This window comes from Lynx canadensis, chromosome A2 (assembly GCF_007474595.2).
Source record: "Lynx canadensis isolate LIC74 chromosome A2, mLynCan4.pri.v2, whole genome shotgun sequence".
Classification (NCBI taxonomy): domain Eukaryota; kingdom Metazoa; phylum Chordata; class Mammalia; order Carnivora; family Felidae; genus Lynx; species Lynx canadensis.
In genome coordinates, this window is record NC_044304.2 from 22,136,337 (window position 1) to 22,151,642 (window position 15,306).

The 15,306-nt window shown below is 47.6% G+C and overlaps 1 protein-coding gene across 2 annotated transcripts; it reads left to right on the forward strand.

Moving 5' to 3' along the window:
• Nucleotides 1-99: 99 nt before the first annotated feature.
• On the forward strand, nt 100-15,301 carry IL17RB (interleukin 17 receptor B). Of its 2 annotated transcripts, none has more exons than XM_030307033.2 (11): nt 100-270; nt 2,299-2,323; nt 3,067-3,207; nt 5,077-5,204; nt 5,657-5,783; nt 7,661-7,708; nt 9,084-9,226; nt 9,605-9,673; nt 10,713-10,812; nt 12,203-12,301; nt 13,459-15,301. In XM_030307033.2, exons 1-11 carry the CDS (start codon nt 211-213, stop codon nt 14,004-14,006), a joined length of 1,488 nt encoding a protein of 495 aa, XP_030162893.1. In that variant the 5' UTR covers nt 100-210; the 3' UTR covers nt 14,007-15,301. The 2 variants fall into 2 exon arrangements, with proteins under 2 accessions (XP_030162893.1, XP_030162894.1); XM_030307034.1 differs by lacking the exon at nt 100-270 and adding an exon at nt 409-607.
• Nucleotides 15,302-15,306: the final 5 nt, after the last annotated feature.

The following is a 15,306-nucleotide window of genomic DNA, read 5'->3' on the forward strand; positions in this document are numbered from 1 at the left end:
CACCAGGCGCCCCGAGGCTCTGGGACGCGGCCCATCCCCGCGAGCCCCGGCAGGCGGGCCCCAGCGCTCCTACGTTGCCACCCAGAGAGGGGTCCGCCCTCGGCGCGGGCGGCGGGGCCGGGGCGGCGCTGCGGGAGGCGGGGCCCCGAGGGATGGCCCCGGGCGCCGAGATAAGAGTGCGGCCGGCCGGGGGCTGACGGGGGTTCCGCGATGTCGCTAGCGCTGCTGAGTCTGGCCGCGCTGTGCTGGGGATTGGTGTCCACGGAGCCGGTAAGCCTCCGCCCGCGCCCCTTTCCCGCGTTCCCTCCCTGGAGCCCCGACCCTGACGGCGTCCGACGCCCCATCTCATGCTTGTTCTCCGAGGGCCCCCTGGAAGGGGCACACATGCGCCCTCTGGGTCAGCCCGACACGCCGTCCTGGGCTTCAGGCTCGAGTCAGGGGCGTCGCAATCAGAGGGCCCCGGGCTCAAATGCCAGCCGGTGTTCTGGATTCGGTCATTTATGCTCACTGAGGCTCGGTGTCTTCATCTGTAGAAGGAAGACTCACTTGGGTCTAGTGAGGAACAGCGACAGGGCTTGCAAGGCAGCAGCAAAGAGCCTGGCACATGGTAGGCACTCAATATTGTTAATTGTTACGCTTGCAATCGAGGTCTGCCCACTTTTGGGTACAAGAACTGCTTCTCGGGGGCGCCTGGGTGGCTCAGTCGGTGAAGCATCCGGCTTCGGCTCAGGTCATGGTCTCGGGATTCGTGGGTTCGAGCCCCGCGTCCTGCTCTGTGATGATAGCTCAGAGCCTGGAGCCTGCTTCAGATTCTGTCAGTCTGTCTGTCTGTCTGTCTCTCTCTCTCTCTCTGCCCCTCCCATACTTATAGAGAATATTCTCTCTCTCTTTCTCTCACTCTCTCAAAAATAAATAAATAAACGTTAAAAAAACAAAACAAAACAAAAAAACCCTGCTTCTCCATTACTGCTTGCCCTTTTTTGCCATGTTGATTGATGCTGTGCTAGGGTACCATGACCCGGAGCTAGTAATCTGTTGAACTCTGGCTGGTTTCCTTTTCTCCCCAGTGCCTGGAAGGATTGAGGGAATCTTTTGGGTCACTAGTGAAGAAAAATCTTATGAAACAGCATTTGAAACTATATCCCTGCTCTCTTAGCATAGAGCGTAAAACATGGTGGTTACTTGTTCATGATTATGGAAAGATGAACCCCGATCATGTGCCCTGGTGCCTCCAGCTACTCTCCTTGTTGCTTTGCTTCTTCCTAAAATTTGTCTCACCAGCCCTTTGACAAGAACTCAGCTCCCACTATGGTGTCTTATTTGTTTAAAAAAATGTCTGATATTACTTGGAGTTCAGCTTTAAAAAGACAAAGATGAGGGACTAACAATTTCACCCAAACCCATATTACTCAAACCATCGAAAGTCTTACCTTCTGTCTTACAAGATGTTTGGAAATGTACAGGCTGAGAGGGATCAGACTCCAGAGCTGGTCGACTTTTATTGTATAGGGTCTTGTCACTGGAACTTGCTGCTGCCTGAAAGTTAAATATTTTAGATCCAGTATTTTCTTCCAAAACAAAAGTATTGATTATTTGTTTCTTAAAATGACATGAGCCATTAACCCTAAAGGATTTAGTACTGGCCTTTTTGGGCACTAATGATCAAGAGTTTTTAAAAACTCTTTTCAAAAGATAACATGATGAAATCACAACTGCTTTTTGATTTTATGAATAGCTAGCTCAGGTGAGTCTTTTTGTATTTTAAAGGAATATTTTAAAGGAGGAGGAATATTTTAAAGACACTGGGAGGAGGAATATTTTAAAGACACTGGGACAGCACCTTGGATTGCATTCATAACTTTCTTCCATTTATCTTCTTGACACAGCTAGTCCTTAACCTGGAGAGAATCAATAGATTCTCTGGATGGTCCTCAAAATCTACACTTGAACATTAGAGTGGGAAGGGGTCTTCATGATGGTCCAGATCACCCCTGCTTATAGCAGGGAAAGGGGGTGAGGCGCAGAGAGGAGTGGAGACCCAACTCTAGTTTTTAAGTGTGGCGATGAGCAGGCTTGAGGATCTAAGTATATTGATAGCTAATCTAAGGTCTATCGTAGCCTACGATGGGCCAGCTTAGTCTCCCCTAAACTGAAGTGGAACCAGCCCAACTTTTCTCTGAAAGTTTGCCACTCGTATATACATTTTAAGAAAAATATGGTGTTTTGTCTAATTTGGCAAATGAAGGCTTATGGTTTGCTGACACTCAACACAATACTTTGTTTCTTTCTCTCTTGCAGACCATTCAGTGTGGCTCTGAACCTGGTAGGTGTGCTAGGGAATGGGTATTTGGGGCTTTATACTGACAGAACAGTGGACTTTTAGAGGGCCCAAATCCAGACAGTGGGTCACTGGAGACCAGGGAGAGGGTGAAACATTGCTTTGTTAGCCAACGTGGATGAAGCCTCTACCCAGCAAGGCAGAGCTCCCAGTTTTTCAGATGGGCTGGCTTCCTGGCCAGTAAGAGGGGCACAGGCAGGGCCGGAATCCCCGTTCATGGTGGAAAGTGAAGCCTGCCGCTCTGGGAGATCAAGTGCTGTGATAAGGAGGTCACTTACAGTGGAGAACAGGAAGCAGCTGTCTTAGAGAAGGAGGAGTGTTTGAGATGGTAGCCATTGAAGAATGAGTGGGCTCCCGCCCAAGAATTGTGGATGGAAAAAGGTGAGCTGGAGGAGGGTTGGGGCCACCAGTGATTAGGAAGTGGGAGTTGTGTGGGCCAGCTGGCTGGAGTCCAGGCTGATACATGAGGGACAAGCATGTCAAATTTGCTAAATACATCCTTAAGTGCACAGGCGCATGGGGTGGCCCCAAGTGCCCTGTGGGGTGGGGCCGGAAGGTTACCAATCTCCTTGGCCATAAATCAGCCAGCACTAAGAGACGTGTGCTGCCTTAGCAGGAAGAAGAGATGAATAGGGAGTGAAGGATGGATCGGGGTGGGCCACTCAGAGGAGATGGCGTTGGGTAGGGCCAGGGAGGAGAGCCTCTTAGGCAGTTTTGCCTCTTCCCAGGACCGTCTCCAGAGTGGATGGTCCAACACACTCTGACCCCAGGAGACTTGAGGGACCTCCGAGTGGAACCTGTTAGAAGCAGAGTTGCAATGGAGGACTATTCAATTTTGATGAATGTGAGCTGGGTACTCCGGGCAGATGGTAAGTCTGCATCAAGCAATAAAATATCTACTAAAGCAGAAAAGTGCAGATTGTGTGACCCATTAATTCCACCGCTGGCAGGAACCAAACAGAATACTGTAAATACATAAGTGCACCAAAAGCCACATACTGTGGTCCCCCCTTATCTGTGGGTTTACTTTCCATGGTTTCAGTTACTCACGGTCAACCAGAGGCTGGAAGCAGACGGTCCTCCTTCTGACGTATCTTCAGAAGGTCCATAGTAGCTTAATGCTATGTCAGCACCAACCACATTCACCTCGCTGCACCTCATCACATAGAAGATGGACGAGCACAGCACAATATTTTCAGATAGAGATCACGTTCACATAACTTTTATTACAGTCTGTTGTTATAATTGTTCTATTTTATTATCAACTATTGTTAATCTCTTGCTGTGCCTGATTTATAAATTAAACTTTATCATAGGTATGTGTGTATAGGAAAAAAAATGTAGATAGGGTTCAGTACTCTCCACAGTTTTAGGCATCCACTGGGGGTCTTGGAACATATCCCCTGTGAGTAAGGGGGTGGGGTGCTGCTGTACTAGATTATTCTTGGTAGCATTATTCATAACAGCCAAAAAATGGAATGCATCAAATGCCTGACAGTAGAATTGGAATCACAGAACCAACCCGATGCAGCAATGAGTATGATGATCTGTCACTAAACACAGTATGGATGAATGAATCTCACAAACATAAGACATCAGATTCCAGAGTCCACATCCACATCTGAATGCAAAACTAAGTGGTTGGAAGCCACAGTAGTGGTTCTTCTTGGGTAGGGAGCAACTGACAGCACGAAGGGCATTCCTGGTGTGTTTCTCAGCCTGGGTACTGGCTACGTGAGTGTGACAACCCATCATGTGGTCTACTTACGATCTGTGTACTCTTTGGTTTGTTATATCTTGTGGAAGAAAACAGAGTAAGTGCAGAGATGATTTCCCTCCCCCCCCCCCCGCCCCAGCCCCCAACCACCACCAAGTTTAGGAAAAGTGCTGGCTCAGGTACATTTCTGTTTCCCAAAAGACACCATGAAAGTCCTGGCATTTCCCCCAAGGCAGCTTGCAAGTTCTTTCAATGAACCAATCCTGGGGGCCTAAAGCCCATGTCTCTGCTTTCCACCCGCTCAATTCAGTTCAATTCCATCAAGTCAGGAATTTAGGAGTGCCAGGCACAGAGAGGTGAGGCGGCCACAGTTCCCACCCAGTAGGGCTCTCAGAGGACGGGGGGAGGCAAGCAGAGGGACACAGGCTCAGTGTCAGGGGGTCCCAGAAGGAGCTGTGCTCCATCTGAATGGGGTGGAGGCAGCGGGGAGCTGGCGAGGGTCCTCAGGGAGCACTGTAGGTGGTGCAGTGAGGCAGTGGCCCTACACCTAGTACAGAGTGAGCATTTGCATTTGTTAGCTGTTATTACAGGAGAGCTTGGCCTTGAAGGAGTGGTCAGCCTTCCAGGCAGGGAATAGGGGGAGGGAGGGGCAGTCAGAACAGCATGGTTTGGTGATAACACTCTGAGGGGCCTGTTCCTCTTAAAAGACACCCACGGTAGTGCAGAGCCAGAGTCCCCTTTGCAGGATCCTGTGAAATTGAGGGTTACCGGTGAGGAGGAAAGAGCTTGGGTTTTGGAGTTAAATCCATATCTGCCACTGATGAGCTTTGTAAGCTTAGGCAGTGCTCCCTGAAATCCCCCAAGCCTCATTCACCCTATCTGTAAACAGAGGACAGCAAAGGTGCCTACCTTACAGGACTGTTGTGAATATGAACTGGGATAAGGCATGTAAACCCTCTAGCATCAAGCTGGCCGCATAGTAGGTGCTAAATCAAAGCTGCCTTCTTGCCTGTCTCTGCAGCCAGCATCCGCTTGTTGAAGGCCACCAAGATCTGCGTGACAGGCAAGAGTAACCTCCAGTCCTACAGCTGCGTGAGGTGCAATTACACAGAAGCCTTCCAGACTCAGACCAGACCCTCTGGTGGCAGAGTGAGCACGCTGAGGCACTTCGGCTAATTGTCGTTAAAGCTCGCCCCTTTGCTTGGGGGGCAGACGTGACGTGCAGTACACACAGGCTGCTGAGCGGCCACAGCTTGGAGCCTGGAGTAGGATGCCTGGGTTCAAATCCTATTTTTGGCCACTTCTGGGCTGTGTGCCGTGGGCAAGTCAGCATCTCTGGGCCTCAGTTTCCCCATCCACAAAGTGAGGGGAGCTGAATTTAAATTATATCCTGGCTCTAAAAGTTCACACTTCTCTGATTCTGTGACTTACACTGGCAAATGGTGTGAGCTCTGTTCCCGTAGTAGACATCAGCTGGAGACAGAAGTTTCAGCAGTAGGTAGAAGAATGCAATTATAAATGGAAAGGGCAGCACACAAAGGCACTACATTTCTGCGTTGCAGTGCTTTGGGAATTCAGGGGTTCTTTGCTTTGCCTTGCAGTGGACGTTTTCCTACGTAGGTTTTCCTGTGGAGCTGAACACAGTCTACTTCATTGGGGCCCACAATATCCCCAATGCAAATATGAATGAAGACAGCCCCTCCATGTCTGTGAATTTCACCTCACCAGGTAACTCCCTCACTCCTCTGTCATCCTCTGTCTTGCAGGGATGCTTGCTGTCTGGTGTGTGGTTTGGCACAGAGAGGCTGGGGTGCCTCGACAAGGCATTTGGCTTCGCCGAGTCTGGTTTCCTCGTGAGACACAGTAGTGACTATGCCTCACTCACAGAGTGGGGGAGAGGAGGAAGTCAGATAAAAAGTAGGGAAAAGCCTGTTCCTGTGTGTCAGGCACCAGCTGAGCACCTGACGTGCATCCTGTCACCAAAGCTTCCAACAGCCCTGAGGTTGTTGGATAGATGAAGACATTGAGAGCTTAAGTGACTTGCCCTGGGTTACGCACACAGGAAGAGTGAAGCTGACGTCCCAACCCTGGGCCTTCTTGATCAGTGACTTTAACCATCTGCCACTAATGCAGAATGTTGTGTGTATAATGTGGGCTTCAGTGTCGGCTGGCTTCCTCAGTGGCTGTGGTGTTTGAGGAGTGGCTGGGTCTCTGAGGACACATGGACCCCAGTCGGCCCCCGGCGCTGTCAGTGAAATGCAGGTGGCACTGGGTTGAACGCTGGGTTATTTCCCCTATGTTACAGCACACAACCAGCCCTCCAGTATCACACCTTCAGGGTCACACACGGGGCTGCCGCGCGGATGAGACAGGATCACGTGTCATGTGTAGAGGGGCCAGCATGGTACCCGGCTACAGCGGTTCCCATGCCACCCTCACCTAGGATGGGTCACCTGTTCTGTACTCCACTCCTGTCCTCTGCCCCTGGCAAGGTGTCCAAGCCAAATGGGGTAATTTCTGATTCCTTGCTGTTCTTTGAGAGTTTGGTCCAGGGTGTTCTTTTTGCCCCACAACTTACTACATAGTAGTTTCCAGCTTTCTTGATGCGATCAAAACCCATTTTAAAAAACATAAATGTCTTATTTTGGAGTAATTTTAGCTTTACAAAAAAGTTGCAAAGATAATACAAAGAACTGTATGGATGTCCAAAGGATCCCCATATAGCTCTCAGGCAGTTTCCCCGATCATTCATTCACCTTTGATGTCACCGTGGTACGTTTATCAAAGCTAAGAAACCAACATGGGTACATCCCTATTAACTAAACTCCAGACTTTATTTGGATGTCACGTGCTTTTCCATGAATGCCCTCTTTCTGTGCCAGTCCCATTTAGTCCTCGTGTCCTCGGTCTCCTCTGGTAACAGGTTTGAGTCTTCCTTTGTTCTTCAGGACCTTGACAATCTAGGGTGCCGGCCAGGCATCCTGCAGAACGTCCCCTAGTCTGGGTTTGTCTGATATTTGTCTCCTGATTAGATTGGGGGTGTGAGTTTTTGGAGAGACAATGCAGAAGTCAAGTGTCCTTGTCCTTGCTTCCTATCAGGGGCGGGTGACATACACACCAGGTCACTGGTCATGTTCACCCTCATCACTTGGTTAAGTGGTACCTGCCAGGCATCTCCCTTTTAAATCTACTGATTTTCCATTTCTCTACTATGACTTTTTTAAAAAAGCAAATGACTAAATGTCCCCCTATTCTGGGGTGGGGGTGTGGGGTGGATTGAGTTCCACTTCCTGGAAGAGGCGGTATTTACATATATTATCAAACCTTTTCAAAGGTTCAAGTCTTCTCCCGGGGATCATAGATACTATTCTGATAAAGGTTGTATTTAAATTAGACTCTGGTTATCACTTCGTGGGTAGTCTTCTGTTTAACCACCAAATGCCAAATGTTAGCACCCCATTTAAATTTGCTATCTTACCTCACATCTTGAGTATTCTGGCAGTTTGTTACAAGTGTGGTAAGCATGTGTGCATGTGTGCTTGCTGGCGAGGGAGTGGAGCGGAGATCCCTTTTTCTAACGTAAAAACTTCCATTCAAATCTCCAGGCTGCCTAGACCACATAATGAAATACCAAAAAAAGTGCATCAAGGCAGGTAAGTAAATACATGTTTGCTTTTGTCATTAGAGGAACCTGGAGCCAGCACAACCCAATCCATCTTCCATGAAGAAACTGAGGCCCAGAGCAGGGGAGTTCTGTGTCCAAGTTGCACGGAGAGGGCTGATCCCTGGCCAGCACTCCTGGCCAGCACTGTACCGACTCAGTCAAGCAGCCTGTCCAGAGAAGGACCCATTCTGAGCAGGTTTAGGTAGTGAGCCAACAGTCACAGAAAAACACCCGCTGTACAAACTGCACTTACAGTGGTGCTGATTGGAGGCCCTTCCTGACTGGAGGGGAATCTGTAAGTCCTTCCACTGACCTCTGGCCCTGGGGGCCCAATGAACCTTCCATTTGGATTAGCAAGCATTCGAGGTGGGAGTGTTAGCTAAAGTAATGACCTCAAAGCATATTCTCAACTTGTGTCTTCACTGGAGTTCACCTCTCACAGGCTAGACTATTAGAACCTGCCTCTACCCTTGGAGTTTTGAAATAAGTATCTTGAGGATAATCAGTCCTAAGTGTCCAATTTCCAAGGATTTTACAAGGGTGCTTGTAAATTTCTGGGTAATACAGTCTTATGATGCTAATGAGGCTAGTGGCACATGAGGGAACCAATCCCCATCTTTTAGGCACCCCCAACCCAGCGGGCATCCCTGTGCACCCCATCAGACTGAACTGCACACAGACTCCTTCGTGGAAGGCAGACTTGGAGCTTTATGCTTCCTTTCTTGCCTCCCACCAAAAGAGATCTGGACTGTGGAGGGCACAGTGGGTGTGGGGAGCTCTGAGGGCCTTCCATCAGTCCTAGACCCCCCCCTCCAAAGACGGTTCTGAGCTAGGGCCTGACATGCTCTCCCCCGTGGGGAAAACACCACACACTCCCATCTCTTCTGTTCCTGGAAATTAACCTGGTACTGATTTGCAAGTCCCAAAAATCAAACAACTGACTTTGTCTCACTGAGTAGGCCTGTCAGGGTATCCACTCGCCCTATAACCTTAAACATGTCTTCTGGCCTGGGGCTCCTCCTCCCCATCCTGGAAAGGAAAAAATGCTGACCTCAACCCTTAACTCAAAATGGATGTTGAGAATTGAAGGGAGTAGTAGAACCCCATCTGTGCCTCCAACACCACCCCCCGCCCCCAGCCCAGGGAAGCTATCTCAGCAAAGTGGTGACATGGGGCCCCTAAACTTTCTTGGGCAGCAGGTACTTTGCGATGCTGGGAGCAAGGACTAGTAAAAGGTACACTGTGCAGAGAGCCCTTGGATGCACGCATGCCAGAGAACTTAGATTTGTTTTGGCCAAGCCCTTTGGGAGACTTAAATGAGGAGCAGTTTGCAACACCGTCCATGTGATTCTCTCTGGACTCAGGAAGTCTGTGGGATCCCAACGTCACTGCCTGTAAGAAGAACAAGACGGTGGTGGAAGTGAATTTTACAACCAGCCCCCTTGGAAACAAATACATGGCTCTCATCCAAAATCGCATTGTAATCGGGTTTTCTAACGTGCTGGAGGTACCTCTTCCCTTCGTTTCCTAACACCACCCCCAGCCTTGCTCACCTTGCTGACGAGGAAAATGCAGGTCCCCTAGGATTCCCTGGACAGGCTCTCCATTATAACGGCACAGGCGGGTGGGTCCCTGATCTAGGTGTGCGGGGCTGTTTTGACTCATTTAACAAATGAACACAAGTCCCTGGGAACATCCCTGCAACTGTCCCTGGGAATCTAAAACCAACCAGAGGTAGACGTATCCGAAGTAGGAAATGAATGCTTATTCACGCAGAGTCTGAGGAGTTGAGTCAGTTTGGGAAGAGCAGTCTTTTCACTGGCAATCTTGGTTCTCACTCCCCTGGCTCATGATTCTCCATTCTGTCTCATTCAATCTGCTCCAGAACAAACCCCCAACGCGAACTTCTGTGGTGATCCCGGTGACTGGGGAGAGTGAAGGTGCTATGGTCCAGGTAAGGCTCACCGAGCCGTCCGCGAGGGCAGGGGCGCTGGGGGACTGGCTGCTGCTGCACAGGCCCCCGGTCACGGGCGCTGATGAGCTCCCACCCCCGGTTCGCTTCTGCCGGCTGCCTGCACTAAGCGACAAGTGGGGAACCCTTGCCTCATTCGTTATGGAGGCAAAGGTGGAAGCAAACCTTCGGGCCATGATCCCTTTTGCTTTTATTAGTGGCTATTGACTTTCCGTTTTAGTCACAGAGCCTCAGAGAACTTCCGAGACAGGAGTACCATTTAATTTTCCCAAGTTTCGGTTTTAACTGCAAAATGAAGCAACAAAGGATTTAAAATCAGAAGGTTTGGGTTTCGAGCAGCGTATGAACTTTGAAGGGCAGCTGCCTGTCCTCTCGGCGTGAGTCTAGTTAGCTGGAAAACAGGAAGCTGGCCCAGGCAGATGCTCTCAGGTCTCTTTCAGCTCCGAGTTTATGATGTGGGGACATGGAGGGTCATAGAGGGACACAGCCACACCCAAGGCATAAGGAGCTTTTGTTTTTCATTCCCTGGAACACAAAGGTAGCACTCAGGCACGCCAGAGGGAGCAGATACCTGTCTGCATATTGTGACTGACTGCATCCCTTTTCCAGGGAACCAGACTTTCCTAGTCCTGGAGGATATATCTGTCAATAGGAGCTCTACTGCTCCGGGTTTTCTTTTTTTTAGAGGAAATATTTGTATATGTATTAGGCTGTGACCTAACCCTTTTAGATAAGGAAGCCAACATGTTAGCAACATGTACAAAGTTTACATTCACAATTCAGGAGTCAGGTGTTTGGTCTCAGGTTGCTGGTTTGGATTTTAGGGCTTTGTTATGGAAGTGTGACCAAGGCAAAAAAATGTGTTTTGGTTTTTTTTTTCACCCTATTACAATGCTGGGGTGGGGGTGTGGTTCAAACCAGGAGAGAAAGGGGGGAGACATTTTGGTGGGAGTAGACATTATGCTGAGCTTCTGCTCTGAAGCATGATGCAAGCTTCCCAAGCCTCTTGTTTTTCCCTCAGCTGACTCCGTATTTCCATACTTGTGGCAATGACTGCATCCGACGCAAAGGAACAGTTGTGCTTTGCCCACAGACTGGCATCTCCTTCCCGCTGGATGGTCGTAAGTGCCCAGCCATTTGTGCAGGGTGATCAGAGAGGTGCAGGGTGATCAGAGAGGTTCAGGGCCTGAGAGGCCCAGCAGCACTACCCCATTCAATATGGGCCAGGGTGGGCATGCACCTGCAGGAGGGTGCAGGAGCCCCTGCTGTGTACATGGTGAGGGGCTGGGGTGCAGGGGAAGATGTCCACGCCACCGTGCCAGAGGCCCTGACAGCTGATCGGGAATGGAGGCTTCATTTGCGAATCTACCACGAGATCCTTTATGAAACAGGATGCACACAAGAAGGGGGAAAAATAAACAGCGCAGAATGGATGTTCATTGTGCTACAAGGACCTACTGAAAAGTCAGTGGCGCTAAAGGACTGAGTCCATGAGGGAATGTGCATTTCACCGCACTGTGATTTTCTTACCAGCCTCAGTGGCCTGGCCTGTTACTGTAATTTGATATGGTCACTCAGCCACAAATTAGCAATATTGGCCCCCAAAGACACACCTCATTGATGCCCGACAGCAGCATATTTGGGGAAAATGTCCTTCTGGATTTAGAGATGGTAGTTCTCTCATTACAGACAGACAAATGTTCCCAGACTAGCCCGGGCTGGAGTCAAAAGTTGCAAAGTGTTACTCTCAGAAACTCAGCCCAACAAACTGACAACCTAGGTGCCTAACAGTCCTGACTTCTGTGTGGGCACAGTGCCTATGGATTCCTGAGCTTACCTGACAGATATTCCTGTGGGAGGTGGCATTACCCACCGTGTTTGTCAGTCTAACAAAACAGCCTTGAAAAATGGCATCTGTGTGTCCCATGTATTAAGTAATCACACTGAGAATAACATCAATTCATCAAAGAACAAAAAACCTGAATGCAAACTCTGGTTACCAGGGTGAAAATGCCTGCATGTAAGTGCAGTAAGAAGCCAAAATGATTTTGGCAGAACTTTCTTAACCTCCTGGGTCCCATATCCCTTTTGAGAATCTAACAAATGGCCTGGACACTCTACGGAAAAAAGGCACCAATCTGCAGACCCCCTAGAGATCTACTGACCCTTGGCGTTAATAGGAACCTAAACTTCGGGGCGCCTGGGTGGCTCAGTCGGTTAAGTGTCCGACTTCGGCTCAGGTCATGATCTCGCGGTTCATGAGTTCGAGCCCCGCATCGGGCTCTGTGCTGACAGCTCGGAGCCTGGAGCCTGCTTCCGATTCTGTGTCTCCCTCTCTCTCTGACCCTCCCCCCATTCATGCTCTGTCTCTGTCTCAAAAATAAATAAATGTTAAAAAAAAAAAAAAAGAAATCTAAACTTCTACAGAGTATAGAGTAAAAATCTTGTTTACAAATAGGAGATAAATTTGGCTTTGTTTTGCTGAAAGTGAATCAACTTTGTTTTCTCCAGGCAGAAGCATGATGGGTGGCTGGCAGCCTTTCCTCCTCCCAGCCCTGCTGGGGGCCACAGCATTGCTGGCGGCTGGGATCTACGTAATATGGAGGCACAGTAAGTGTTATGATTAGTTCTTTAAAGAAACCTGAATGAGGAAATAACAGTGAATTTTTTAAAAGATTCCTCCAGAAGCAGTTACATTTTGGCATCAAGGCAAGAGCACTGATGTAATGCCCTAGAACTCTCCAAAAATACTGATAATGATGACTTAGTCACAACCACCAAGGCAAAGCAGGGATGGGGACCTCTCGATCCGGTGACTACCACCGGTTTCATTTTTACCATTGGGGCACCTATAAGCACTACAATGGGCACAAGACAGCGAATAGCGAATTGCATTTTTGCCTGTAACAGGTACTCCAAGCTAGTTCCTACTTTTTAAAAATAATTGTCCCATAGCATAAGAACAATACTCACTTGAATTCGTGTACCTCAGGGTCCTTGCCAACTCTTTAAACATCAAGAACTTAAATACAGAAGTCAGAGTATTTATACAGATACACGTGAGAAGGAAGCCCACTGCTTCTCCTTTTACCGTGTGAGTCCTTTGTGATGTTGTGGACAGAACAAGATTAATCTCATAACCTAAGTAAGAAAGCCATGTGGAACCCTGACCTTGGGAATACTTCTATTCAGGGGATATGATCTGGCCTGTATTAGTTATAGTACTTTCATATGTAGTTTCTGTTCTGTAGCACGTACAGAATTCCAGTCAAGTTCCAGCTGAAATGGGGTACCAGTTAACCTAACACAACCACACAAAGACTACCATTTGCAGGCATCAGATGGATCAATTACTGAGTTGACTTAATTCAAAATGTGATGTGAAAGGCACAGGTCAGGTAGCCCTGTTTATATAGGACACTATGTAATACTGGTTAGAACCACCCACCTAAAACAAAGTACCTCCAACCTAAACAGTTTCTGTGACTTCATTTGAAAAGATATGGGTTAAGAAGACTGACGTAGTGATGGGGACTTGAAAATACATCATTTAGAGCATCTTTAAGGTTGTGTTGAGCATCAGTGTGTTTCAGGTGGTATGTTCAAAAGGAACATTGAGGGGGTATTTTCCTTGCTGGCAGTAACAACGTCCCTGGTGCTCAGCCAATATTCCCTCGCTGGGGTTCATTTACTAGTGGTGGTTCAGATTAGAGTGACGGCCTGCTGTGTGCCGTTCCTAGCTAACAAACGCTCTCTTCCCCCCACAGAAAGGATCAAGAAGGCCTCCTTCCCTACTGCCACCCTCCTGGCCCCCATTAAGGTTCTTGTGGTTTACCCATCTGAAATATGCTTCCATCACACAGTCTGTCACTTCACTGAATTTCTTCAAAACCACTGCAGAAGCGAGGTTATTCTTGAAGAGTGGCAGAAAAAGAAAATAGCGGAGATGGGTCCAGTGCAGTGGCTTACCACTCAGAAGAAAGCAGTGGATAAAATCATTTTCCTACTTTCCAATGACGTCAACACCATGTGTGATAGTACCTGTGACAAAAGTGAGGGCAGCCCCCATGAGAACTCCCAAGACCTGTTCCCCCTTGCCTTCAACCTCTTCTGCAGCGATCTGAGAAACCAGACTCCCCTTCGCAAATACATGGTGGTCTATTTTAGAGAGGCAGATACCAAAGACGAGTACAGTGCGCTCAGTGTCTGCCCCAAGTACCGCCTCATGAAGGACGCTCCTGCTTTCTGTACAGAACTTCTCCGTGTCGAGCAGCACATGTCAGCAGGAAAGAGGCTGACAGCCTGTTCCATGTAGGCCACCCAGGAGAAGTGAGGGGCCCTGAAGCCTTCCTACTCCTCCACATTATAGGGGGAAAGCATCTCAGGATTCTAAAGTTTCTGTATGGACTACGTGCAGGGAGGATTTTACATACACCTGCTTTATTTAGCAATAGGAATATAGGGAGGATTCATAACTAAATACATATGCCTTAGCTTAATCAAAACTTTCATGCCAATAAAACTGTTATAAATACTAAGTACTGTAGCATTAACTAAAGGACAGAAACTAAATTTATAATTATAAAGCTAAATCAAAATCAAGGAGAGTAATAATGCAAAATTATAACCATTTTGATAATGCAGTGATAAAGCATCTTCCAGCCAAACATCCAATCTTGAACAGTCCATGCACTGCACTGTAGGTAAAACTTTACTTCTGTAACCTTCTAAACTTAATGAGTTATCAAATTTAAGAAGCCTTCACTAATTCACTCAAGCAACTTCATAGGTGAAAAACCCTCTATTACATACAAAAACTATTTTAAAAAAACAGAATAGGGAATAACGAGCTGAACTCATCTCTGCTGGCCAGATAACATAGCATACAGGTAACTGCTCATACTATTTGGCACTTGTATAGGACCTCTCTGAACTAATTCATGACCTGTCTGATTCTTGTTCAGGTGACTTTTAACATGGACACCAATATACATTACTTGCAGAACTCCTATCAACTTTTGCCCAAAGTTACCTATTAGAGGTCACGTCAAGAGTTCAGTTTCTTGGTTATTATGTTAACTTTTCATGTTCAAAACACAAATTGTTCCTGCTCTTTAGAAAGTTAGCCCTCTTGAAGTAGTCTTTTATAAATCAGTTATAATGGTTTAAATTACCATAGAGCTCCATGACATAGAAATGTATGGTATTTTAAGTCTTCCAACTTCTTTCTCTAAAAGCATCTTTTTAATGCAGAGGTTACCAAGGGGCTATATATATTATTTATATTTATATTATGCCCATTTTTCTAAGATTGCTGGTCTTTCACACATCCAATCCTGTATCTGCTCTAGAACGTGGCTCAGTTTCAGGTGGATGACTGTTAAAATATATTCGTGAAGTGTCAAAACTATCCTTAAAGGGCCATGCCACCCCTTCTAATACATGTCTTATGGATAAAATAGAAACCAAAATAAGGAAGCACAGAGTGAAAACTCACCATGTTCAGCTCCCCAAGCAGATACTTAGTAATGGCTGAGACAATATGTTTAATGTGGTTAAGCTCACTTGTCATGATCTGTTTTCATGGTGCTTAATAAAGTGCTGGTAAAAGAAGA

Bases quoted from the DNA above. Each gene is read 5' to 3' on its own strand.
- IL17RB (XM_030307033.2), top strand. From the start codon at position 211: ATGTCGCTAGCGCTGCTGAGTCTGGCCGCGCTGTGCTGGGGATTGGTG. The intron at 5,205-5,656 runs GTGAGCACGCTG...TTTGCCTTGCAG, and splicing joins CCAGACCCTCTGGTGGCAGA to TGGACGTTTTCCTACGTAGG. The intron at 10,813-12,202 runs GTAAGTGCCCAG...TGTTTTCTCCAG, and splicing joins CTCCTTCCCGCTGGATGGTC to GCAGAAGCATGATGGGTGGC.